Below are 27413 nucleotides of genomic sequence, written 5' to 3' on the forward strand. Positions count from 1 at the left end.
CGTTAGCCAACGTTAGTAGCTAACCGTTGACGAAAGTTACAGACTAGCTAACGCTAGCTAGCTAGCTATACAAGTTATAAAACTGACTGCATTAACTTTAGCTACACATAGCAATTTGTAGCCGGTAGACTTCAAAGCTGAATATTCATCACTAAACCTGCTGATTGCGTCCATTTATATCCCTCCAGGCTTTTGTATGCTTTCAAAGACTCTAAAGTAGGAGGAATGAAAGTTGATAGAGTTTTAAATATCTGGATACAGAATGTCAGGGAAGCCTTCCGTTTCACTCGTAAAGGTCGTAAAAATAACTTTGGGAGCATTATATGGATCACTAAAGTTTAATCGGTCACGTTTTGCTTTATAGTTGCCTATGTCTTTTGAATTAAAGTGCGCAGTGCTCGGCAGACATCCCTACCTGCAGAGACTCATTTCCGGGAGGTGGCTTCTCCCCCCCCCCCCCAATCCCAACACCCCCCCCCCCCCATCCCCCCCCCCCCCCCGGGACGCAATCCGCACGCATGATGTACCCCCTCAACCAGCACGACCACCCCCCCCCCCCCCTTGCTTGTATAGCATTTGCGGGCGTCCGGGAGCCACTATTGAAATGCGGGAGACTCCCGGAACTTCTGGGAGACTTGGGATGTCTGACTCGGACAGGTTGAAATCCGTGCTGGTGCCGTTCATTTTTGCCACTACTTTCCTGCCAAAATGGCGACGTAAACAGTAAAGTCACGTGACGTCCCGAGCTCTATTGCCCCCTCAGGGGTAGAATAGGACAATTTTCCGTGTCTTTATCTCTCGACTTTTTCTTCTCTTTTCTTTCACTCCACATGTACTCATCTCCTTCCCTCTGTTTATAGTCCCTTCCCTTAACCAATTACACAGGTAAACCCTAGGGTGACCAAATAAACATATCCAATGAATAATATGTTTTAGAACTATATATCTTATTTATTACTGATGGCCATTTATTTATATCTTAACGCTATGAACTAAAACATATTACTAACTTAGAAAGATAGCTGGATTAAATATGAAATACTTTTATATTTATGTAATATAATACAGTTTAATGTGACTGCTTATTTTTTTGGTAAGTAAACATAACCTGTATATATTCTAAGGTTTACCACCCGGGCTACAAATGCATTAGACTAAATGTTGTAGCTTATGTATTTAAGTTGATTTTCTATAAATGTAGCCTACATATTGAACTGAGGGAGAATGAGAAAATGAGAATGTCCGTGGTAAATCATTGTTTTCCCGTTGGGTCAGTGTTACAAGAACGTATGGTTAAGCAACAACACGGGCTAAGCCTGACAGTTAGCCTGCCGCAGACCAGGCTAGTTTCGAAGCATAAGTTGCCATAGTAACTGAGTTCGAACTACGTTGAGCTGGCTTCATGGAACCGAATGAACTAGAGTCCGACTAGCTGACATAAGCCTGGCTTATTCGGTAAACTCGCTTTATGGAACAGGCCTCTGCAATGTTTTTTTTATTTTATTGCCTGCCCTTTTCCAAACAATGATCAGGGACGACTTCCCCGGATGGATATGTTTAACAAACCATCTGGCAAGGTTCAGCGCCCATTTATTTGTGGCGTTCATACATTTATTTGTTGCAAACAGTCAACACTGCAGGTTTTTGGGACCTAAGCAAGACACCTGCCACCATGTAACTTCAAACATTGCCCAACTTACAGTAATAGGAGCATGTGCCCGTTCACATAGAAGGGGCATGTTCATTAGCAGAGTTTTTTAACAAAGTGCCTGTGACATATAACTTAAAGGCCTATTTATTTTTGCAAATGCAACAGCTCATCCAAACAACATCACACAACACTGCACGTCGTTGGGTCCTGAGCCATACATTTTCTGCATTTCAACATGCTTCATGTAATGCCTGGTTCACAAGATAATCAAGCCACACACACACAAAGATTCTTGGAATCATTGATATATTACCCAGAGTGCACTGATGATCAGGTACTTTTTGGGGCTATAAAAACCCAGGAGAACATCACAACATCAAAGTCACACATCCAGGTGTGAGAAGTCACACTATTGATCTGTGATGCATTATTTTATTGACAGGAACTCAGTATTTAAATAAACACTTCTCTAGAAAGCCTTTGTGATGTGCTACTTAAGAGTTAGAGTTGGAGATGGGTTCTAAATAGCTTCTCATGAACGAGATAACATTAGACTGAAGCACTCTTGTTGCCCTATGGCCCTGCTTCCTTTCTAAATAAAGCAATTATGAATCAGGTTTATCATAATCATCATTATAAACCTCAATACCCTAATTGTCTGTCAGTTGTCGAGAGTTGTGATAATTGAATGATTTGACACATTTTGTTTGCGTTTCCTGAACAACCTCAACATCAAGACAATGTGCACGTGAAACAAAACAAAAAACTATTCAGTAAATCTGTGATCCTTGTAGTTTGTGAGTTCTTGGTACACAGTACTTGAGAGAACTAGAAGAACTTTAAAAAACTGCTGGAAAATTCCATCAGAAGACATATTTCCCTCAAGGGTAGCCTATGAGGATGCTTAACAAACTAGATGCTTCAATAACCTTTACAAAGGCAAAAGTTGGACTTGGACCAAAGCTTCACCAAAACGAAACCTGTCTGTTAGACAGCCATTACTCAGTCAAGGTCTAAGAAATGATATCCTCGCTAGGGCCAGAACCATTTTTTTACATACCAGAGTTGGAGAGGGGCAGCAGGTGTGCCTTGTGTATGCCAGCGTACAGTGGAACTCATTTTTGCATGGCCTCAGCCTGCATGGTAAGTTGGTACCACCACTCATTCAGTGGAGAGAGAGAAACACCAGATGAAAAGTAGGACACGGAAATGGTCTGTTACAAAGTCTCTCTGAAACTTTTTTTTCCTCCAGAAAATTCCAGGATAATAAAAGAATAACATGAACAGTCATGTCTCAGTCAGGCTCAACCTATGCCAGGCCATGGCATAGGTTGATACCCCTGGCCACATGCGACAGGCTCTGACCGGCTACAAAGCATGCTGACAATATGATGACTTATCCTCCACAACGGTCCTTCTGTAATCAAAGTTAATTAATACAGAGAAATACATGCATTCGACAAGGAAACTAAGTGAATTATATGATACAGAATTTTACCACTTGTACCACTTGTACTACATATTGTGATTAACATAGGAACATGGGTAATCCTTCCATTTCTTCCACAGGTAACAATTCACATTTGATAAGACCCTCTTATCCAAACAGGAAGAAGCCTATCCACATTTTTTATCTCATCTAATTTGAAACCCTATCACTCTTCCTAGCACTTCCTTTGTGCTGTGCTGTGTACATAAGCAGTGAGCCACCTGTACTGCCTCTGGTGATGACAGAAATATCCTGACTCTACGGTTGCCAGGCAATGCTCACATCTGCTGGTCCACATCAGCTAATTACAACCAGTAGTCACATATTGACAGGTGACTGCATTCATATTGATCGCTGAGACAGATTTTAAATCACTAAACACTAATGAATTATTTGCCTGTTTGGACATTGTACCAGAAAAATACATTCTTGTGATGTTTACATTATGTGAAGAGAAAGTACATGTCTCTTCACATAGATCACAGTAAACTGTAAGATACAACTGTGATGCAACATAGTGTTCATGGTGTAGTCATTGATCCTGATCAAACAGCAGACATGCTTAGCAAATACATTGTGAGGAATAAACGCATTCTATCGTCCTTCAATAATTCCAGACAGTATACACAAGACTATTCCCACAAACAGTGACACAGATATCAGAGAAACTACTTTCTCTCTGTCTTGGTCTCTCTCTGTCTCTCTGCGCTCTTTTTGCTTTCTGTTATTATGTTATTATCTCTCTCCCCCTCTCTCTTATTTGATCCCACCACCCTGTCTTTCACTCTCTATCTGTCTCTCTGTCTCCCTCCGTGTAGTTCAGTAGTTATTTTTCATTGCAGCTGGCCGGCCAAGGCAGTAAATACTCTGCTCCTCGGAGCGTGGACCTGGTGTGACCCTGCAACCTCCGTGCCTCCAACGCCTCTCCCAAGGTCTCTCATTCCAAGGCCCCTATGATGCAGCACTCGGGCTGCGCTGCGGCCTCTGTAATTCACCCTCCTGCTAGATCGCCTGCCAGCAGCTATTGATTTTTGTTTCCCCAATCTCCAGGATAGAGGGAAAGAAAAGATTAAAAACACTTTGTCAGTTTGGTGGGGAATAAGAATTCTGTGCAGAGGGATACCTGGGAGGGCAAGAGGTCAGGGATAAGGTACTGTATGTCTTTATGGCTTTAACTGTTTCCCTACCACAGACATCTTTCTTTCTTTCTCTCTATCTTTCCTTCTGCCTCTCTCTCACTATGTCTCTTATTCTCTCTATTTATTTACATTCCGTTTCTCTCTCTCTCTCTCTCTCTCTCTCTCTCTCTCTCTCTCTCTCTCTCTCTCTCTCTCTCTCTCTCTCTCTCTCTCTCTCTCTCTCTCTCTCTCTCCTCCTTTGAGTCCCTACTTAGTGCAGTGAAAATAGAAAATACAGTGATGCTAGAGACAGAGGGATGGTAGGGGGCTCTTTGGCCAGAAATGCCCAGCCCAGATCCTGGTAGGGGGTTGGCTATGTCTGCTTCTCAGTGTAGTGGCTCAGTGGTCAGTTGCCACTATACAATGCTCTGATTTTACCCCCAGCCCACTGAAAGACATGAAAAGGTTAACTTCTAAAGAAAAACCTATTAGAAGAAGTTTGTTTTCACCCATGACTGATCACTGTCATGATGTCTTTGTCTCATCATTGCATTCAACACCCCCTCAGCCCCCCTCTTACCTCCACTTCTCCTTGCCTTGGGAATGGTGCCTTATAAGACGACTCTATCTTCAGAGATTAAATATTCATTCATTGGACGCGACCATCTCGGAGAAAGTAGGACTGAAAAGTGAATTCATGGTCCCAGCTGACATTTCTTTAATATTTGATGGGTCATCAGAGCTTGGGTGTCCTTTCACTAGCTCTTGTCCCCCATTATATATGCTCTCTCCCTGCCACGTGTTACGTTTTCCACATTGGTTTGTCCATTTTCTAGTTCTGGTGTAACACTGGCATGTAAAACCATGGCACTTGATGTTAAGGTACTTACAGTAAAGACTAGAATTTCCTCAAAATCATGAATCAGTTTTCGTTACAGTTTATAGTTATATACTGTTTTTGTAACTTGAATTTTTAAAATGTTCATAATATTTATAGGCTTGGCTTTGCTACCAGCCCAGCTTCAATAAAAGCTATCTATTCAATCGATGGTGTGATTACTGAACTCGTGAAAATCATTATTATTATTATAGGGCCATAAATGATGTGATTTCAGAGAACCGAACCATGGCAGAAATTAAGAAGAAACGTCCGATGTAAAACTTTAAATGAAGAAACGAGTGGTGGCGCATCATAGCAGCATGGCAGCTATAGGTTGAGCGTGACATGCATTTCCTGAGTGAATTTGTCGTTCGTTTGACACCCTCAAGTTTAACATGTTATTAAGTGGTGGCGGATTAAACAGAAGGGTAAATAGCATTTCCCGCTTTGGGTTTTGGCATTTTGATGTGATCATCCACATTAATGATCAAACTTTTATTTTTATGTTTTTTGAATAGTCAACGTCATAAACGTAGTAGTGGAAACTTTATTTTGTAATGTTTGGTGAGTTTCGGCACTATTCAGTTAGAATTCGCCACGTTACAGAGCCAGGCAAGACTTTGCGGACGGTCCGCACATTCTCACGTCTGCTCAAAACTTTCTGTGACGGCTCGCACATTCTCACGTCAAGTAAATCTTTATACATCACAAAGTGTGCGTGAAAACCAGCGTACGCAAGCTTTTTGTGCGTACGCAACGTTTATACATGAGGCCCCAGATCAGTGTGTTTTGCGCCTCCAACTCCAGCTTTCTCTTGTGTTCGAGGCTCCCCAGCGATCAGACAAACATCCTGTTGGTACACAATAAATGAATGTTAGGAAACGTGAAATAATAATAAAGAATATCATCATCATACTTTTCTATGTAAACGTGTGTCTTGTATCTTGATAGACAGGTAACCTCCAGGCTTGATGCATTATTTCCTCAAAATGCTGAAACTTCATCAGAAAGAGAAACAAACACTTAACAGTTTACACAATAGAACTACAAGGTTGCACACTGCAGCAACAGGCAGTGTGTGCAGTGCCAGAAACATGTAGTTATCGATCCAGTTTATGAAGCAGTTTACGTTTATGCTTCACTAAGGAGATTTGTTATATTCACTGTTTTCCTCAATACTGACTTTGAATTGTGCTGTATGGATGCAACCCTATCATTAACCTGAGCCTGTATTATCTTTAGCCTTTGACTGGTCCTTGTGTGGAGGTGTGTTGGCATGAAACAGCTGAAACAAAGAAGGAATTTGATTTTCCTTTGGGTTAATCCGACCACCTTATCACACACAATTACATAATTATTAAAACACACTTGCATATACAAACCCAAACACATCCGAGCCGAGCTGTCAAATAAGACATTCAGATTTGTTAATTCCAAAATGAAGCATGCCTGTCAGCGAAGGGGCAGCTCCTCTCCATCTGTCATCGTTGAAGCCCTGTGCGTCTGACACAGGGATTCATTCGTCTTGTCGTTCCTGACAGTCGGATTTTCTCGCCGCACTCCCGCTTGCAGTCACCTGGGATGTTTTGGAAGGCAGACTTAAAAAAGAAAACACTCTGTGACAAGGAGTATGTCTCTGAACGCATGCAGATGAGGCAGGGAAAATGCAGGGAGCAGCGAGCAGGGGGACTCTGAGGTTTCCACATCAGTCACATCACCCTCACCCTCCACCAGCCGGAATCACAGCTTAGCCTGTAGGCATGGACGCCCTACAGCAATCACACACATGCTCACAAGGGTGATGGGGGTGGCTGACATGAACTGTGTTGGGCCTTGGTGTCTGTTCTCTCTCTGGTTGCTACTAACGCATCACCAGGCCCTTTTGATGCCTTGAGAGGTTAGCTAGGAGTTTTCACTGCATAATTATTCAAACCATCAACCTTCTGTAGGGAATATGTAAATGCACAAAGAATAAAAAAAAAAAGTTGTTTTGTCTACTGTATAATACAATCATTTGTAATTACACCGCCATTGACATTGTATTCCATTAAGTGATTAAGTACTGTACACTTTACAATGACATCCTGATGGGCCTTTGTAGATGTGTTTAAGCACATACGGGTGGGATGGTGAGGGGGGGCGTTGTGTGGGGGGGGGGGGGTTAGTGAAAAGTCTGAGCTACAAAATGCTGAGTCGACTTCTGTCCCTTAATCTATTTGAGGCTCGATTAAAGTTTCATTTGTACTCTTCTCCTAATGCCAGTGAGTGTGTGTGGTGTGCGTGTGTGCATGCATCTACGTGTGAATACGTGTTCATGTGTGAGTGTGTGTGTGGTGGTGTTTCTCAGCCTTGTCTGGTGAGCAGTTTCAAACTGAGCACATATCTTATCTCTACGGTTCGGACCCACTTTATTCATGCCTCTGGGACATTGGAAGCCGCAAACAACTGCATTTTTCATCAAGGTTACTTCCTGGTGAGATGCAGGATGGACCAACTTGTACACAACTTAAATGATTCAGTCCTGCAGTTTCTAGCCAGCCACCATTAGATTGTCCCTGACCTTGTACATGTATGGTGTTCTGAACTTGTACTGTTTATCCCATTCTTTGGAATTATCAGATGGTGAGATGCATATAGTAATCTGTATTCTGAGGTATTCCCTGTAAAGTGTTATCTTTGTTTATTTGGTTGATTATCTGTTTCAGCAATACAGCCAGTTTGAGTCCCTGATGGGAATGTAGAACTGCTAGTCCAGACAGAAACATTTTTAGGAAGAAGAAAAAAGCCAACTGAAACTCGTTTATGTAAAAACATCCAATATTCATAAGTATGTTATTATCAGTGAGCTTCATATGCAATTCTAATCAAATCCTGCAGACTTTTTTGAGGTGGGGTTTGTAAATGCTGCAACAACACATTACATTTTAATGGAGGAGAGTATGAAATGTTAGTTTGTTTCTCTAATTATGACAGAAATGCTACTTTCTTGAGTTTTGTCATCTCATCAAGATCTGGTATCAGTTTCTCAACTCTGATGTGGTACAACACTGCAGTAGAATGCTGCAGTTTCAAATGTAGTAATAATCAGAGCACAATGTTGCCTTTTATCAAATTAAGTCATCAGTTTCTTTCCATTAATTTTTCATAAAATGGTAACACAAAAATGTGTAAGAAATATAAGACTAACAGGCTGCATAGAGTTCAATCTCCTGAATGTTCCTATATGTCAAGATACCATGCCAGTGAGTGTCTGTTGGAAGTAAAGTCCTGCATTAAAGTAGTACATAGATACTAGACAGTCTGGACCTATCCCTGACAGATGACCCCCGCCCCCCCAACACACAAACACACACACAAACACCCACTCTGCCCCAAGTGACAATTACTGCTTCAACCCCTATTCAAGACCTAATGAGAAAACAGACTGATCGATCCTACACAGGCCATAAAAGAAAAGAGAAGATTCCAGTTGTATAACTGAGCTGAGGTGTCATAGACACAAAACACATTTCTTTGTCTACATAGGAGAGTTAGTTAAGTAATCTATCATACTAATACATCTGCAAATTATATGTATCTTTACATTGATGTAAACGGAGAGGGGCCAGAATGCTCCAAAATGAATCGGATGGGGGGTTTGGTTTGCACAAGGGGTGCAAGGGGTTTGGTTTGCAATTAGAGCATGGGTGTGGTCAGTATCCGCTCCGAATAATTTATAATACGTAATAATTAAAAATATGTATTTGTTGATTAATGAATAATGTTAATTTGTCTTATTCTAGTTAACTGTGTCTATAAACGTAAACCTAATTGGCTTTTAGGAGATCTAGGCATCTATTGTCTCGCAGTCAGGGGTCGTCTTTCCTATCCACTATGTAATATCCCTGCCGAGCTTCCATTCCAGGCACAATTATTTATTACATATTCAGTCTCTATCCATCATTGTATTGCCACCTAGTCCAGTCTCCGTGTTAACGGTCACATGCCTTTATGTTTATTGATGCGTCCCACCTTCCCGAAGGATGATTGACGTTCAGAGGAAACCGAGGTGGGACTTAAGCGCAGCTCTTCTCCAATCGTTGCTTAAGGGGCGGAGGCTGTTTTATCCATACTCTGCTTATGACTCAGTTGCTAGACATAAGCGAAACAATAACAGTTGTGGTGAGACTTTATATCTCAGCTCTAGGGCAAGTAGTTACAGGTTGGGTTTATCAAGCTTTCGAGGAAATTCGACATTTCCTCTGACCCGTTGTGTCCAAGCCACTTTTAATGAGATTAGGTCCCTTTAGTATAGAATCTTTTTTTTCTACAGTAGCCTAGCTGTGCAGGAGTGGCCAGATCCAAAAGCAGCTTTTCAGATCAGATTTCACATAAACCAGCTGGGAGAGAGAACGGGAGGGCTGTCATTCTCCTTCCTCTCCGATCCAGAAGAGCTCATATAGGGGAAAAGAGAGGGAGAAGCAGTGTGAGGGCGAAAGAGTGGAAGAGAAGGCAGGAGGATCCAAAGGAATTTCCAAGGATATTTCTTCTGTCGCCGTTCAGGAAAAAGTGTTTGTCAGTTGGGGGCGAGGCAAAGACCGTGGTCAAGGATGGACGAGCAACCTAGGTTGATGCACTCCCACGGACTGGGGATGGCCGGACACCCTGGCCTGGCGCAGCATATGCAGGATGGCACTGGAGGGACAGACGGAGAGGGAAGGAAGCAGGACATCGGAGACATATTACAGCAAATAATGACCATTACAGACCAAAGCCTGGACGAAGCGCAGGCCAGGTGAGGTGGCATAAAGTTGAATGTCTCTGTGATGGAATACAAAATCAGAATACTTTAACTATCTATTTAGACTGCGAAGAGAATTTGCTTCTATCTCAATAAAATATATGTGCACACCCGATGGCAGAATTACGAGAAATAAACCTCGTCATTTTTGTTTCGTAAAATAACTTTTGAATTAGCAATTCTGTTATACGTTTATAAAAAATATTGTGACATGTTATGCAAGCGTGGAGCTGTAGACTACCTCTCATTTTCCCAGCGGCTCTTTTCTTTCAATTTTGTACAAGGTTGGGCTACCCTATACGTTGCAAACATGCTGTGTATCGCACATGTTGCAGATGTCTTTTGAAGGTTCTCTCTCAATAAATGGTAAAACACATCACTGTTAACGTAGCTACAACGCGCCATGCAAACTCCCCACACTATAATCTAATTTAGTTTGCCACATAAACGCCCCTCGGTGTTGAACTGATGTTTTTCGTGTAATTTCATTCCTGCCAAGGACAGAGGAAAGTTATTGGCACACAAGTATTTTTTTAATTTAATCGTGTATATCCTATCCAACAAGTCATTGAATAGGGTTGGAAATCTAGACAAATTAAAAAGATAATCATTAAAATCACCAATTGTAATATCTCCGTTTATTTGACCAATTAAAGAGGCACAGCAGTGTCTGTGTTTTCTCTTTTTGCTGAGTTTAATGGGATATGGCACAAGAAACAAAGATAACTCATCATTCATTTTGTATGTATTCATTTCCTTAGGAAACATGCACTGAATTGTCACAGGATGAAACCGGCACTCTTCAATGTCTTGTGTGAAATTAAAGAGAAAACAGGTAAGGTTTAAGAGTTAAGAACTTCTCATGATGTATATGTGTTTTTTTCTGATCCATGTTTCTGGAGAGAAACTAAGGTTTTAGACAAATTGTTATTGGTAAACTCTGGATTTAGTTAGAGTCTGTACAGTTTTTCCTGTACATCTGGTGTACGAATTCTTGTTACAAACCCCCATCCTCGGATAAACTATATTGAGAGTAAAATTACTCTCGTCAACACTAGTGAATATTTGATTTGACTATAAAAGGTCATTATTAGTGCAATCAAACGATTAAAATATTTAATCGCGATTAATCGCATTAATGTCATAGTTAACTCGCGATTAATCGCAATTAATCGCACATTTTTATCTATTCTAAATGTCCCTTGATTTCTTTTTGGCCCATTATTTTTTCCCATTTTAATGCTCTTATAAGAGAGAGATATATCAACATGGAAAAGTGGATCGGATTGCTTAGTGCAAATGTTTTTTATTATTAAAAACAACATTGCAATCGCCTGGCTTTGATGAGGGGGCGGAGAATTCGCATCAGCTGTGTGCTTGGCCATCAAGTTGTATTTCAGACTGGACGTGCTGCGATGATAGCTCAGTTCACAATGACAAAACACACAGATCACTTTGGTCTTGTCAATGGAACCATTTGGCAACTTTTTAAAAGTAAACTTTCCATTCAGAATCTTATTGGCATCCATTTCTGCGTCTCACGCTCGCCATCCACTCAAAACATAACGTTAGCCTACTATTCTTTAGCCGGCTCGCAAGCCCAAACAAGTGTGTGCGGCATGTCTGTTTTTTTTGTTTCCGGTCTAGCTAGATCCGGTGTGGTGTTGTAGTTTTTCTAAAGTCAGTAGTTGTTGCAACAGCATGTGAAAAAAACTATAAAGTTTGCAAGGCCAAAAAGAACGTTAATCTTGCGATAAAAAAATGTACGCCGTTAAAATGGGTTTGCGTTAACGCCGTTAATAACGTGTTTAACTGACAGCACTAGTAATTATACAAGATGGCAGCACTTTACATTAAGGTTACATTAACTTGTATGTAACTACAAAGTAATACCTACAGTAAGCAAATACATTAGGAATTGCTATGTAGTGAAATGGTACTAAGTGTTAGTGGTATCTATTACAAACATTTAAAAAATAAGTAAAACACAGTATGGGTGTGGGGTGTGAGGGGTAGGTGGATGTTGTAAACGGGCAGTTGAAGGTTGTGTTACCAAAACAAGATCAATGTTAGCATCCACTTACCCCTGGAAAGTCCTACACCCCCATACCAAGTTTCACTTGTACCTTAGTACTAAGTTCTAACAACTTACCGCTAAACTGTATTGATGTGTACTACATAGCAGTTCCTTCAGTGTACAATGGTGTTAATATACATATTTACTTACATGGTTGTTTATGTAACTTAAATGTAAAGTGCTGCCCTTGAGACAATTCATCCCAATTTATTACAGTGTCCCTTTTCACTCAGTTCTGCAATGTGTTTTTTTCTGAATGTTTATTTGGTCTGCTGTTTTTACGTACAGGGCCAGAAGGATTTCTTAATTGGTGTTTCAAGCAAGGGTCTAAGTCATGAAAAAGGAATGTGTGTGAAACAGGCAATGAACATACTTAAAAGAGGATTAAAAGAGAGAGGCAGCTTGTCTGCTCATAGAAAGAATGTGAATATTCCAGGCTCCACTAGAGCAATATCTCTTCAAGATAGAAAATCAAAAAGTAATCTCCAATACAGACTTATCGCTGAATCTGTCTTTGAACAAGTGTCTTTTGAAATTGTTGAGGGAGAAACCATCCTTTATTTTGGCCTTCACTGAGAAGGGCTTCACCTTCCAAACTACATAAGATAACAAATGGAGAGTTGTTCAAGTAAGCCATACTTTCACACTAATCTGCCCTGATCTGTAAATCACTTTTTATGAAATAAAAGAAAAGGAAAGAAACAATGAAATACATACAAAAGAGATAGAGTCCAGTGTGTGAAAAGCTAAGGTCGATGGGGCCTCTCTCCTCCAGGGTCTGCTTGGAAGGGAGTGAGAGAGTAATGCCTTATGCCTGGCTCTTTTTAAACTGCCTGGCGTCACTACGGGTTCAGCTGGAGTTCGTTTCCAGAAAGAAGAAGAACAAAGTGACTTGGACCTTTTCCTGGTTCCCTTTACCCCCCCCCCCCCCTCAACACACACACACTCTCTCTCTCTTTGTACTTCCCACCGGTCCTGGAAGCCAGAGGAACCAGAGCTGTTCTGTCTAGAGACTGTAGGAAGTTTGTTGTGATAGTATATCACATAAATGTTACTTTAATGCTTAGTCTACTGTCTAGTGTGAAGGCCTCAGTTGTTTAGGTTTACGTTTGGTGGACTGGCAAATATAGGGGAGTCAGGTGGCTGAGCGGTTAGGGAATCGGGCTAGTAATCAGAAGGTTGCTGGTTTGATTCCCCGGCCCTGCAAAAGGACGTTGTGTCCTTGGGCAAGGCACTTCACCCTACTTGCCTCGGGGGAATGTCCCTGTACTTACTGTAAGTCGCTCTGGATAAGAGTGTCTGCTAAATGACTAAATGTAAATGTAAATATAGTTTACAAAGTAGAAATAACACCACAGGTAGCACACACATGCACAAACACACTCATCGACGGTTAATAATCATGAACTAAGCCAGGAGCTACAGTATAAAGTACTTACAAAAAATACAAACACAACTCAAGACATTCTAGAACCCATTGAATTTACCCCACTGGGTCTCACCTTCTAGCCCTTCTGCAATTGTTTTTATTCCAAGCATCCTAAGGTGCCCTATGCAGACAAAATCTACAATCCTTTGCAGCGACAGTGAAAATGACTCAAACCATCGCCGTGGCATTTATGGCCAAATGTGCTGAGTGTAGAGTGTGCGAGGAGAGAACAGGCTGTAATTTGTCAGGTCTTTTTTATATTATTTTATAAAGAGTCAGCCTCTCCTCACTTCTACATTGTTGCAGCCAGGATGTCTCGGGGGGAATTGCAAGAGGAAGACTATTAAAACAGCAGTCGGGCTTGAGGATAGACAGACAGAAACAGACATGAGCATAGACCAACAGGGAGGGAAGCAAGAAGGCACACAAGAAAACCGACAGACAGGCGAGCAGGCATAAAGGCACTAATAAGTCAAAAAAGTGTATACAAGTTTACATAAGATGTTCTGAGTGAAAACACAATACCCCAAAACATCAAGGGTTGAGGAAGAAAGTGCATTTTAGAGTAGTTAGATGAGCAGTTTGTGATAGTAAACGTATCCCCTTTCTAGTGGGTCTCTAAATGGAGTGTAACCAGATATTGTTGTCTTCAACATCATAAGATATGCATGTCTCTGTCCATTGCTATGCATGCGTGTTGCACGATCCTTGGTCGCTGTGTTCTGTAGCGTGTTAGTCCAGGGTGCGTGTTGACAGCAGCGATACGGTGACGGCACAGTGATGAGGCTTCCTCTGGCATTCAGCTGACAAGTGAAGGCAGGACTGCATGCCAATAGCAGAAGGGGCTGGCCTTAACTCCTGACCCCACTCCCTATCCCCATATATCTGTTCTGGGGTCGCCCTCCGTGTCATGGTGTGGGATATTTAGCAAGCTTATACAAGCACAGGATGGCCCATTAGCGCTGGGAAAACTCCAGCAGGATTGGACACATTGTGTTGTGCCTTCTTTCTTTGAACACAAGAAAAAAAATCTGATGGCTCTGTAAGCTTAGTGTTTAAAATTGTTTTATATTGCATGCTAAAAGAGTAGGATGTGTGCATGTGGAACCATTGTGGTTACTGAAGTTGGCACGTACCAGTTGACCAAGTAAGAGAAGCCAGACACCAAGTTGACGTTCTAGGTGTCAGGTTTCAGGCCAGAGCTCTCTCTCCCTCTCTCTTCCTCTCGTCATCCCCCCCATGCACTCACTCTCTCTCATTCTCAGTCTCCCTCTCTCTCTTCCCTCTTATTTCTGTCTTCTCTCTTTCTGTATCTCTATCTCCCCCTTCTCTCTAGAGGGGATCCCCTCATTTACAAAAAGAAGTAGAACAAAGTGACTTGGAGCTTTTCCTGGCTCCCCCTCCTCCCCTCTCTCTTTCCCCCCTTCTCTCTCGCTCTCTTTCTCTCTCCCTCCTTCTTTTTCTCTCTCTCTCGCTCTCTTTCTCTCTCCCTCTCTCTCTCCCCCCAGCCTAAGTCAACAGCCGCTCATGGTTCCCAGTCTCAGGTCAGACAGGGAACTCCTGCATGACTAATGTGATCAGATGGATAATACATCACACTACTTGGAGTTGTCAAAGCTAAGCGCCTGGTGACTTCTGTGACCCCAACTCTTATACCACTGGTATTAAGTTGGGGATGGGCATGTGTGCTGTTTACATATATAACTAATAGCTAATTGTTGAATTTTTATGAATCCAATATGTACCTACATATTTACATTACATTTACATTTATTCATTTAGCAGACGCTTTCCAAAGCGACTTCCAAGAGAGAGCTTTACAAAAGTGCATAGGTCAATGATCATAAACAACGAGATAGCCCCAAAAACATTGCGGTTAACCAAAACATGAAGCATACATTGTGAAAAGCAAATAAGTGCCAATAGGAAGAAACATAAGAGCATTTAGTTAAACATATATAGACACTTGGAGGAATGTGGTTTCTGTCAATTAGAACTGGGCAGCAAATATTATGAAATAGAAGGGTGCTCAATAGTTTTAACCCCAGAATAGTAAGTTTGATGCCACAGTCTGCGGTGTGGTGTATTGGTGGTTCAATGTGAGGGACAGGACTATTTACTGGGGGGACGGACGGACTAGCTGGTGAAACAGAGAGAAGCAGTAGAGTACTACTCTGTCTGTTCCAGCGTCCAGCCCTCATGCTGCTGTTTTTCAGTGTTTAATAGACATGGCCATCCGTGATGAGTTCAGAGTTTAGTGTGGCCTGCCTTTGTTACTCTCCGCTCATCCCCAGTGACAGATGGAGGCATTAGTCTCCAATGTGGTGCTGTCCTGAAACTAATGGCTATGTCCTTGGTTTTCCCCAGCACAGCAGAGACAGACTGTATATCTGCTCCCACCCAACTCCCTTCCCTGAAAATGCAACAGAAGCAGTTTGTCCCCTTGTGCTTTTGGTTTCCGTGGAAAATATGATCGAACAAGATCCCCTGTATTTTGTTCACTCTCATAAATAACAAAGTTTCCAAACATCTTTGAAGTTGTTGGGAAAAAAACTGAATTGCACTTTGATACATTTTGGAAGAAAACTTTACTATATTCCCTTTCTTTCCAGCTAGTGTACTATAAATATAGGAAAATTATATGACAAAATGAGAGTGAACGAGTCCCTCTGTTGAGGATATAATGTTTGTTTTTTTTAACTTTCATTCTTAAATAGACACTAGTTTGCCGTTGGGAAAAGTAATGCTTGGACTTGCTGAAATGATCTTCCTGTCTATCTGGGACAGTGTACAGACACACTTCAGAGATGACAAGATTCTTCCGCTGTTTTTGCATGCTGTTCCCTGTCCTCTGATCTAAACAGTCTTGCAATTAGGGCAGCTAATACATTATGCAAATGCTGAGTGGAGTAATTGAGACATGTTAATCATGTTTTAATGCCTAATTACAGGCCGGTATATCTGAGGTAGGAGCACTAATTGGTTGTGATAACAGGTCTGGCTGTGGGATGGTCATTTGCTGTGTGAGTGTGTGTTTGTTTGCTGTTTGCTGTATGTGAATTTGTGTGTAAGGTTTTGTGCGTTTGTGCATGTGTGTGTATTTTGTGTGAGTGTGTGGGGGGGATGTTTTATTCTGATCCCTTTTTGGGTGATTAACTAAGAGGAGAACAGAGTCATCAATTACCTTTCTCCTATGTAATATGTGTTGGATTTCTGGGCCATGTTCCATAAAGAGAGTTTACAGAATAAGCCAGGCTTATGTCAGTTAGTCTGACTCATTTCCAGTTCATTCGGTTCCATAAAGCCAGCTCAACGTAGTTCAAACTCAGTTACTATGGCAACTTATGCTGTGAAACTAACCTGGTCTGGGGCAAGCTAACTGTCAGGTTTAGTGTGTGTTGTTGCTTAACCACACCTTCCTGTAACACTGACCCAAGATAAGATATACCTTTATTCATCCCACATTCGGGCATTGCAGCAGCAAAGTGGACAGAAGTATACATCAATTTACAAAGTAAGTACGAGATATTATAAAAAATATATAAAAAAGATAACACCAGTTGCATATGGAGACCAAATATAAATAAAAATATATAAATATTTGGCTTATGGCTATATGGTAGTTTTTGATATCAAATGTTTAGGCTGATGCTACATATATCTCAATCTAAATTATCCCAGTAAAATTATCATAGCTACATAATAGTTAAAAGTAGCCTACAATTGCAAAACAAACCTAAATCCATATATCTATCCTCCATTTTCTCCATCACAAAAATCATGTTAAAAAGTTAGACTACTGGATAATGTATGGGCTAATAGTATTTATTTAAAAAAAGTCAAAAAAGTCATTTTAAATGTGTTTAGAGGGTGTATGTTTTTTTATTCAATGAACTAAATGTCTAAAAAAAGGACCTCGACCTTCGTAGACTATCGTTCATGTCAATCATGGCATGTCACTTTATTTTGATGAAGTGGTAGATGAGCTGCCTATTCGGCTTAAAGAGAACATTCTTTCGGGAAGAAGTCACATGGTTGTGAACATTGCATTTTGCCGTGGTGGAACGATATGATGCATGTTCTACCTGTCTGCTCTCTGGCTGCTTAAGAATAGAGTGCACCTGCAAATATCTTGACTTCTTGAATCTGACTTGAATTAGTCAGATTGCATGAACTAGAATTGGCCTTTTTGGAACCGCTTTAGCTTGTTAGGTTAATTCAAGTCAGGTTTGGGACTTTTTTGAGCAGCCTTTATGGAACAGGCCTCTGTTCTCACACAGATTGTTGCCATTGACTGTTTGAATCTGTGTGTTGGAGTTTGTGTGTGCATGTGCAAGTTAAAATTCTTAATAAACAAGAGGTATGGAAGGAAAGGAGGGAAGGAGGGAAAGAGAGAGACAAAGAAAGGGAAAGTGAGAAAGAGAGAAAGAGAGAAAGAAAAGGAGACCTATCAATTCCCTTATTAATAAGAAATGTGAACATTTCATATTTGGGTGTGCTTTGCCTTCGGCAAGGGCACAACCTTTGTTCTCTCACATATATATTATTATTATTCTTTTTGCCCCCCTAAAACTCAGTCAATATTTGGCCTACATAGACAAAGTAGGTGTCAAAAGTTTCGTCTTGGTAGCGATTGAGTTGCTTCTATTGGAATTTACGTTCCGTTGCATGGTTTAGGCTGAAGTTAAGTTTTTGTGGCGAAAAGTGAAGCTAACGGTGGCTAATTTGCTAGCCACAGTCACTGACGTTACTAACGTCACTACGTCACTAACGTCACGAAAACACGCGTGACTACCTTTGGCAGAACATTCGTTTCGCATCTGTTAACTTGGGGGATAGCTAGGCTAACTATAGCTTTACTGCAAGGCAGCTGCAGAAACGCCACAAGCAAAGAGGCCAGGGTGATAACTATTTACTCATTTTACTTTGTGATATGACACACAATTGTCATGTGTAATGTACAGTATAAGCTGATATTATTAAGGAAGTACATCTACTTTCGGAAACAGTAGTCTACTATTTCACTGAAGTATTAGCATCATGACATTAGCCTGTGTTGCCCGGGCAACACATACTACAGTGGTCTATGATGTAGCGTTATCTGTTTTCAATCGTTAAAATAAACATTCCTCACATATACATTTTCGTTGTAGGGTTTATTCTGACATTAGTAAACGATTTGTTGGTGAAATTACCATTACCTGTGGTTTCAAACCAGTGTAGCTCACTGCAACGCTGTAGCTTACGTGAGACACACTACAAAAACATCTACACTACACAGCTGTTTAGGAAGTCAAACGGCGACAGAACATGTTCGGCACTCCCCTTACTTAAATCAAAAGTCTATCTAACTACTAACCTGAACTTCATTGCCACAGCCTAAACGTTGTCAATCTGTTCATGAAAATAATTAATTTCAGCTTAAACCGTACAACGGAACGTTAAATCCAATTCAACCAACGCAATCGCTACCAAGACGAACACAGCAGTAGTCTAGTACTGTACCGTAGTAGTACAATTTACCGGGGCAGCTTCTCCACACAGGGCTATATCGCATTTTGCGTTGTTACTGACAATGATCGCTACCAGTGAGCTTTTTATGAATGAGCGATTTTCCACTAAATAAATGTCAAGCTTATTTACGTTTTGGGGGGCATATTTTCAGTTAGCAGATGGTACTGTTTGAATCGCGATTCCATCTTCTACTGCCGGGTAACGTCGTAGAATAATCTTCAAAGGGGGTTCTTTATTAATGAATGAATGAAATGAGTAGGCTAAATGCCTGAAAATATCATGAGAAGGGAAAAACTTAAAATGACGTTTAAATCATAGAGATTAGGTCAATTTTTACACCGGTCTGCCCAATTTATTCGTTTTGTTTCAACGATGAGGCTGCCTCTTGCAGGGGAAATGAGAAGACATCTATTTCATTCTACACTTCACTTGTATTTTTAGTTGTAAATGAGCAGCAAAAAAAAAATGCGTCAGTGCAACCGACGCAAGCAAGCACACCCTACAATTTCCCCAGAAATTGTACCCTCTCTAGTTCTATTTAAAGCCTCTGTTTACCTCTCTGCTCAATCTGGTTATCTAATACAGTGAGATCAGCCATTCTGCAATCTAGGCTTTTAGAAAAACATTTGTTCTTAGTTGTCTGACAGATATCATATTCACAGCTATTACAGTATGAATGGCGTGCCACTTATCCAATCCAAAATTGCTTTAGAGAGGAAATGTGTTTCACAGCAGAATGGGGTTTTGTTTATTATCTGAAATCCAGAGTCCAGAACATTCTTAGGAACAACTACAGCATACAGAACAGTGTTTCCCCTACCATTATATTAGGGGGGCTCCCCGCCCCCCCCAACGGCACCCCCCGCCCCCCCTGGAAGGTCAAGTAAAAAACAAAAACAGTACAACAGTACATTTACTCATTTAGCAGACGCTCTGATCTCAGATCCAGAGCGTCTGTAATATAGCGCCCGATCACAAAATAAGTCATTTAAGGTTACCTTTCCTATAAAACAGGTCTATAGCTTGCTCTTTTATTAAACAAACTAAATGGCCTTATGTTATTTATCTTATTTACACGACAGCATGTCATTTCTGTCTCTACATGGTCGTCGCCCCCGCCGCCCTACCCGACCCCCCCCCGCCACCGCGCTACCACCCCCCCCCCCCAAGCTGTAAACCTAGGGGAAACACTGCAGAACATAATACAATAATAATTCCTTTTGAAGTGATACCTTACATAAATTTAGCATTCATTTGGCTCATATACTGTAGATCAATCCACATGCAGCGAAACATAATGAATGAAAGTAGGTATCCATAGGTATTCATTTTACTGTATGTAAGCATACAGTAGTATAAGGTGTAAAGCCTTACCAACCAACTCAGTTGCCATATCAACCCCTATGTGGCAGGGGATCACCTTGAATTCAGGGTGCGGGCTCACACCTGTCGGATGCCCCGCTGTTCCGATGTGAGGAGTGTGTCGGCAGCATGCTGGGGGTTGTGGGTAGGTTGATGGAGCCTTCACCCCGACTCCCCTTCCTGGGCAACGGTAAACAGTCAAACATGGAACTGCGAGGGGGCCTGTCCTCTCGGACAAAAAAAATACACAAATGAACAAAAGATGGTTTCACAGACCCAGATTAACGGTCTCCTTTCACTACAATTCAGATACTCGCCACACACAATTAGCACCAATCAGCGTGGCTCTTCTCACTCCCCCCATCTGTTTTGAGTAGAAAAAGGCTACATGTACACACACATTCACACGCAGGACTTGTGTCTGCAACGCAAACACACAACCGTAGACCTACACCATGTGAAATGGTGAGGCAGTGTGCCAGTTGCCTCCTATGTAGTAGCATGTAGAATATGGTGCCACAGTGTGTTATGTGGAGAAGGCCGTGACTGGGATGGGTCACTGCTGATTGGATCTTTCAATTAGGGATAGCAACGGCTGTGGCGTAGTGACTCATGCAGTGCAGATAGCACCATTCATTTTAATCAGACGGGGGAAAGACTGGTGTGGATTGGTGTCTTCCTTGTCGCGGAACACTTTCACATTTAGATACAGTGAGTTGCTCACACACATGCAGACACACAGACACACACCTCACTCTCCAGCACACAGATGCTCAGGTGGATTGAGAGGGGAGGAAAGGCTGCCGTGGGTAACGCATAACGACACGGTAGTCTCTCGTGAGCTATTCTAATTTATGTTAATAAAGCCTTGCCGTTGCTGTAGGAGACAAAGAGGCCACAGATGAGCCAGTGTAACCTCACCACCTTCAACGGTGGGGGGGGGGGGCCAGACGGAGAGAGCTTGAAATGGAGAGGCGGAGAAAAGAGAGACAGTCACTGCAGTTTAGGAAGATGGTTAAGGACAGATTTAGCCTCCACACGCTGTTGTTGCGTTTGATGCTTGCCAAAATCTAATAATTTACAATCCTCTGTGTGGGGGATATTTTTCTGGTTACGTTATGATCTTTGTGTGGGTGTGTGTGTGTGTGTTAGCAATACGGGAGGTTACAACCATTCTGCCTTGCATGATGTCTGGCAGTTCTGTTGATGGGCGTTGGAGGATGTGTTGAATAGCTGACTGACATCCAGGCAGCGCTTTTAGGGAAGCCTGGCCAGCTATGCTAGCTGAGGTCAGTGTTCAACTCGGCCGTTTGGCAACGGATCACACCGGAAACAATGTCTCATGGAGCCTGATAGGAGCCATCTGATGTGCCCTCAGCAGTGTTCCTCAAATGGGCCCTGAGTCTTTTCAAGGGAAAAGTTGGGAGAAAAGGAAAGGATGATTGGGTTGATCCACCCAACCAAACCGTAGCAGATGACCAGAGTCATGGAGTGTTTTGCGTTTGTATCAGATATCATTAGTTCCATTGTTCCATTAGTTCCAGAATAACTGGAATGGAATCAAACATGTGCAGGAACAAGGATGCTGTTCATGGCTCAGAATGACCCAGACTGTTAAAGATTCAGTTGGATGCCCAGGCTTAGTTTGTTCTGCATCTCTCCCACTGTCAGCCATGGAAGAGCTTCGCTCTAACGATAGGAATCTGTTGGTTCCCTCTCACTCAACTGTCTGCCAGCTTGCCTTTGGCAGCGTTAGTTCTGGACAGTTAACTCAATGATATTATGTTAATTGCTGTAATTTGCGTTTAAAGTAATTTTTTACTTATAATCAGCAAATGATATACTTGTCTTTATTTATCATGGCAACAGTTTCCTTGATGGAGGATCCCTTACCCTTGACACTGTAAATGGACAGGTGATACGATGTAAGTGTGTGGGTGTGTTCTTTTTGCTTTTTTAAGTTACAGGACAATTGCATAACAGCGTCCTGGAAAGGGAGAAAGTGAGTTGTGTTCCCACAGGCTTGACTGATCAGCTGGTCTGTGCTATTGGTGGGACAGACTCTGTTTCTTAGCTGATAACACACAAATGTCCACCATTCTAAAATACAAAAAAACTGTCTGTATACATGCTCTCTGTGTACACGACACTTGCTCTTGTTTTGCTCCTGGGTGTATCTCTCCGTTATCCAGCCTTCCTCGTTGTCTCTACTGTGTTGACAGTAAACATGTTTTATGATTCAGGGACATAAATAGACAGTGTGGTCACACTAGGGATGGGCTAACTAGCTGCAGCAGTGTGAATACCAACCTGAAAGTAGCTTTTCACTTGACAGGGAAAGGGTTCATTTCATATAAAGCTTAGACTGAATACGGCACAACCTTCTGACAAAAGTTGGAATGCAAATGTCAGCTCGTACACACACTGGGCAAGTACACCAGCAGTCAGTTTCTTTTAAATCTGTTTTATAAGTTGTAGCTCATCATGTTCTATTTTCCTACTTTGAGATCCCATTGGCTTGTTAGCATTTGGCTCAGCCTCCCCCTATCCTGTTTTACAGAAGATGTTGCGCAGCTCCCTCCCATAAATACATCCATTTATTTTATATTGCTATAACTTGACTTAATGGAAAGCACCTCCTCCCTTCCCCACAGATGTGATCCCATTGATTGATTGATATTGGGAGAGGCTCTGTGTGATAAAGGTCAGAGTTTAAGAGCTTTGTGGATAGTTTAACCTTGATAAAACAGTTGTTTCAGTAAGGCTGATTTTGGCCCATCCGTCTTCATCTGTCAAGACCCCGTGCTGCAGTATGCAAATGAAGACGACGGAGAGGGAGGTGGGGGGGGGGCGCAGGGAAGTGCCTTGCACAGTTAAATGGGGCGTTGCGAATGTGCGGTGTACCTTGCCACCGGGGGTGATACTACTTACTGTCCAAATTTAGTGTGTCTTCTCCGCAACAGCCACCATCACCTACCCCCTTCTCCTTATCACTTTCGTATAGGCTTCAGCACGATACGGCCCATGAAGGAATTGTGGCCTCTCGTAAAACATTACTGCCATGTAAATAATTTTACACTTGCACGTCCTTGTACATGTTATAGCTATTTAATGTTTTTGAGTTTTTTTTGTGTGTGCGCGTGTTTGTGTGTGAATAGAGAGTAGAAAGCCGTGTGCTGTACTGTATGCGAGTGTGTGTTATTGTGTTGTTTTTTTTTGTAGGTATTCACGTTGCACTGTTTTTTTCCAGTTTTCTTTGCTGTGTCCTAGCAAGTCATTTCGGAATCTGTCTGTTTATTGTACTAATTAGTGAGTGTGGAGGCGTAATGATCGTATTGTTTATGATAATTGCTGTTTTTATTTTGGTTTTAATTGTCTTTTAAATGGAGAACAACTAGATTATTTGATCATGTTTCAAACTTATGTAGTACTAAAAAAACATTTTTGAGAAAATACTGCTGTACTGTGTTTTGGATGGGTGAACAAAATGCTCATACTGTAGCACAATGTGTCTAATTATTTGAGTGTTCAATATTGTGTGCATGTATTATATATATTGTGAGGATGTTTGTGGGTACAGTTTCATATTGAGGTCTCATGATTGATTTTCCCTCTTGCTCTTCACTTTGTTCTCTGCTTCAGAACTCATTTTGAGCAGAAGGCCGCCGGAGAGGCCAGAAACCACATCTTGTCCTCTCCATTGGAAGAGCCGTTGCACACATAAAGCTGTCAGTCACCCCAATCCTCTGGCCTGGCCTCTGTTATGGAATGTTCTGCTCTGTGGGTGGGACCTCTAGGGTGATGGATGGCTCTTGGAGCCTATCAGGCTGTGAGGAGCATCCATCTCTGTCCAGAGCTTGTTAAATAAGCTTGGGAGAGTAGCCTTAAAGTCCTAAACATCACTGCCCCCCACTAAAACTGTCATTAACATTAATGAAGGTTAGCTTTAAAAGTTCCTTAGTAATAAGCTCCAATTGAAGAGATTCTGACGGCTTGCCAGGAACACGTCACAATGAAAGTTGCAGCTGGATAGAAAGAGGTTGAAACCAGAAAAACTGAGAATTTCTGAGGATTTTATTGGCAGATAGAAATCAAAATATGACAGTGTTCTATTTCCTTCTCAATTAATCTAGTTTCCCTTCATCAAGCTTTGAACTATTCCCCAACTCCTCAGTGGCTTAGAGAAACGAAAAATGTGTGGCTGGTTTGTGTGTGTGTGCCTAAGTGTATATGTGTGTGTGCTAAACTAAGTTGCCATTCCATTCCTCAATGCATGCAGAGCTGTTTTTAAAGAATCGTTCTCTTTAGATATCACCATTTGTTGGCGAGTGCCTTAATGCTTTCAGAAACTGCTTGGGCCCTGCATTCGGGCACGTCAATACAATGTAACTACCACGTTATTTTTTGGCAGGTCTCTTTAGACTGCTAATGTACAGAATGATTTTCAGGTAGTGCATTGCTGAATGGCCAAAGACAGAGATTACAGGCAGAGCAACTGCCTGTAATCAGAACATTTCTGATTACAATACATTAGCTGGCTAAATGGGACAGACATTTGAATATGTTATTTTTCTTGACTTGTATTGTAGCAGAGCAGTGCTGATGAGTTCTGTTTGTGGCAAGTAATTTATTAAAAACAATTTCCCAGTGCTAAAGATTTAGAAATATATTTGGATCGAGGCAGTTTAGGCCCTTATGTTGTTGCTTTACATGAGGGACCTTATTTTGATGTGTGAACTGCAAGTTGCTGTCTGGAGATGCTACTCACCAGTCACTCAGAATCAGAATCAGAATCAGAATTCGGTTTATTCGCCATGTATGTTATACAAACACGGAATTTACTGTGGCAGGGAGGTGCAAAACACTAAACATATACAGATCTTAAATTAAGTAAAAGTACAAAAGTTTAACTATTTCTAAGAACTAAACAATCTAAGAATACAACAATTTAAATATAAAATAAAATATATATAAAAATAAGAATAATGAGCAGCGTGAATGGTCAACATAGTGCAATCGGATACTGAGATAAAGTGGCTCATGCATACTGAAATTGCCATTAGATGGACTTATAATAGTTAAATAAGTGAATGAATGTCAATGGGAGTCCTTGGCCTTGTTGAAGAGGCCAGTAGCAGATGGAAAGAAACTGTTCTTATGGCGTGAGGTTTTGGTCCTGATGGCCAGAGGGGAGTAGCTGGAACAGGGAGTGACCAGGGTGGGAGGGGTCTGCCACAATCTTCCTCGCACACCTCAGGTGTGCAGGTCCTCGAGGGTAGGCAGATTGCAGCCGATCACCTTCTCAGCAGTGCGGATGATATGCTGCAGTCTGCTCTTGTCCTTGGCAGTGGCAGCAGCGTACCAGACGGTGATGGAAGAGGTGAGGATGGACTCAATGATGGCTGTGTAGAAGTGCACCATCATTGTCTTTGGCAGGTTTTGGCAGGCTCAGTCATGTAACCATCCTTGTGACCATCCTTTTACTAAGGTCCTCAGACACAGCTTGTACACTGATCACCTGTAGCTTCAGAATCTTATTCTATGGAGTCTCCAAATTCACAATACCTCTCTACAATTTGTCTGTACCGATTAGAACAATGTTCTTGTCTAAATCAGAAACATACAATGCTGGTGATACCCAACTGTTTGCTGATTAGAGAGAGACCTTGGTCTTCTGAGTGCTGATCGGTGAAATCTTGCATCAGCTATTCAAATGTGCTATACAGGAGGGTACGTTCAGATAGTGTTGAGGTGTCTAGTTCAATACTGCAGTAATAGTTGACATTCCTGACTCAACGTAGAGAAGACATCCACCGTGGCTGTGCTTACTCACTACTGAGTTTTCCTTGGCAGGCTCAAGCCACAGATCATTAAACTGAGAGAATGGGCCGCCTTAATTAATGGTATGTAAATATCCTTGAATTGGCTGCATTTACATATTAAGAGAGATTTGCGCAATATGTGGAGTAATATATTTTAATTAGGGATTGATACAAAATAATGGGGATTTGATTTTGCATGGCAGGTTGTGTTTGGAGGGAAAGCATGTGTTTCACTTTTCATTCGCACTGAATGAAAATATAATGATTTTTTTTCTGTTTCCCTGTCGTTCATGCGCGGTTTATCTTTGTCCCTCTATCTTAGTGTCTCTTTCCCTCACACACACAAACACAAAGGTGGCCGAAGATGTCCAAGTTAGAGCTACTTTAAAAGAATGTCAAATACTGACACAACATGCCATTGGGAAGTTTCTGGTTCGGCTTCATTTGATCTCTCTCTTCTTTTTCTCTTTGTTTTCTTCTTGTGGATGGGGAATGGCTCTCAGACACGGAACACTAGTTGTGTTGGCAATTATGTTAATGGGGTGTCATTAAGTCATGATTCTGTATGAGCGATTGGGGAGAGAGGGCAGGTTTTCAGAGACTTAGTCAATGTAAAGTGCTGGCTCGGCTTGATGCATTTCCAGTAGAGCTTTTTACATGAGCCTACCCTACTGTACTTGGTGGAGTGAGTAACATTCAGGGAAGCCTGCTCAGGGGGCTCATTTGGAAGAACATGTACCACATAGGCTAAGGCTATACCATAGTGGCCCAGGTTCAATTCTAGTCTGGGCCATTTCCTGCATGCCTTCCACTTTCTCTCTCCCTACTTTCCTGTCTCTATCAAATAAAAGCCCAAAATATCTCTATATATCTACATTTAAAGATATTACACATATATATAAAAGTAAATCCTGCTCTCATCCTGCAATTGTAGACAAATGTATGTGTACTCATTCAAAAACAATTGTTTGGGATGGTAAACACATAATTGTCAGCATGTTTTTAGGCTCAAATCAAAATCACAATCCTTTATTATGATCATGTGTGAGTGTGCACTACCATAATGATCCTGCCTCAGACTGTCATTCACATCACAGACATGCAACCACAGAAAAGAAGGAGGAAGAGAGGTGAGGGAGAGCTTCTTTGGCATCTCTGCTGTGTAGCCAGTGTGCTGATGTTATTGATCCAAGACCTACTGAATTCATTAGGAGATCCAGTAGAACTACACCACATCTTTATTTATGCTGTCTGGCTCTCATCCTCTCCGCTCTCTCTCGCTCCCTCTCTC

At 41.6% G+C, this 27413-nt stretch overlaps 1 protein-coding gene across 2 annotated transcripts in view; it reads left to right on the top strand.

The window, feature by feature from the left end:
* The first annotated feature begins 9278 nt into the window (after positions 1 to 9278).
* The window catches only part of pbx1a (pre-B-cell leukemia homeobox 1a), a 41686-nt gene continuing 23551 nt past the window's right edge, over positions 9279 to 27413 (top strand). For both annotated transcript variants that reach the window (XM_062481462.1, XM_062481464.1), the window contains exons 1-2: positions 9279 to 9912; positions 10680 to 10753. In XM_062481462.1, the coding sequence (XP_062337446.1) occupies positions 9728 to 9912; positions 10680 to 10753 (259 nt within the window). In that variant the 5' untranslated portion in view covers positions 9279 to 9727. The remainder of the gene's footprint in view (positions 9913 to 10679; positions 10754 to 27413) is intronic.

The sequence above is a fragment of the Osmerus eperlanus genome, chromosome 16 (genome assembly GCF_963692335.1).
Source record: "Osmerus eperlanus chromosome 16, fOsmEpe2.1, whole genome shotgun sequence".
Classification (NCBI taxonomy): domain Eukaryota; kingdom Metazoa; phylum Chordata; class Actinopteri; order Osmeriformes; family Osmeridae; genus Osmerus; species Osmerus eperlanus.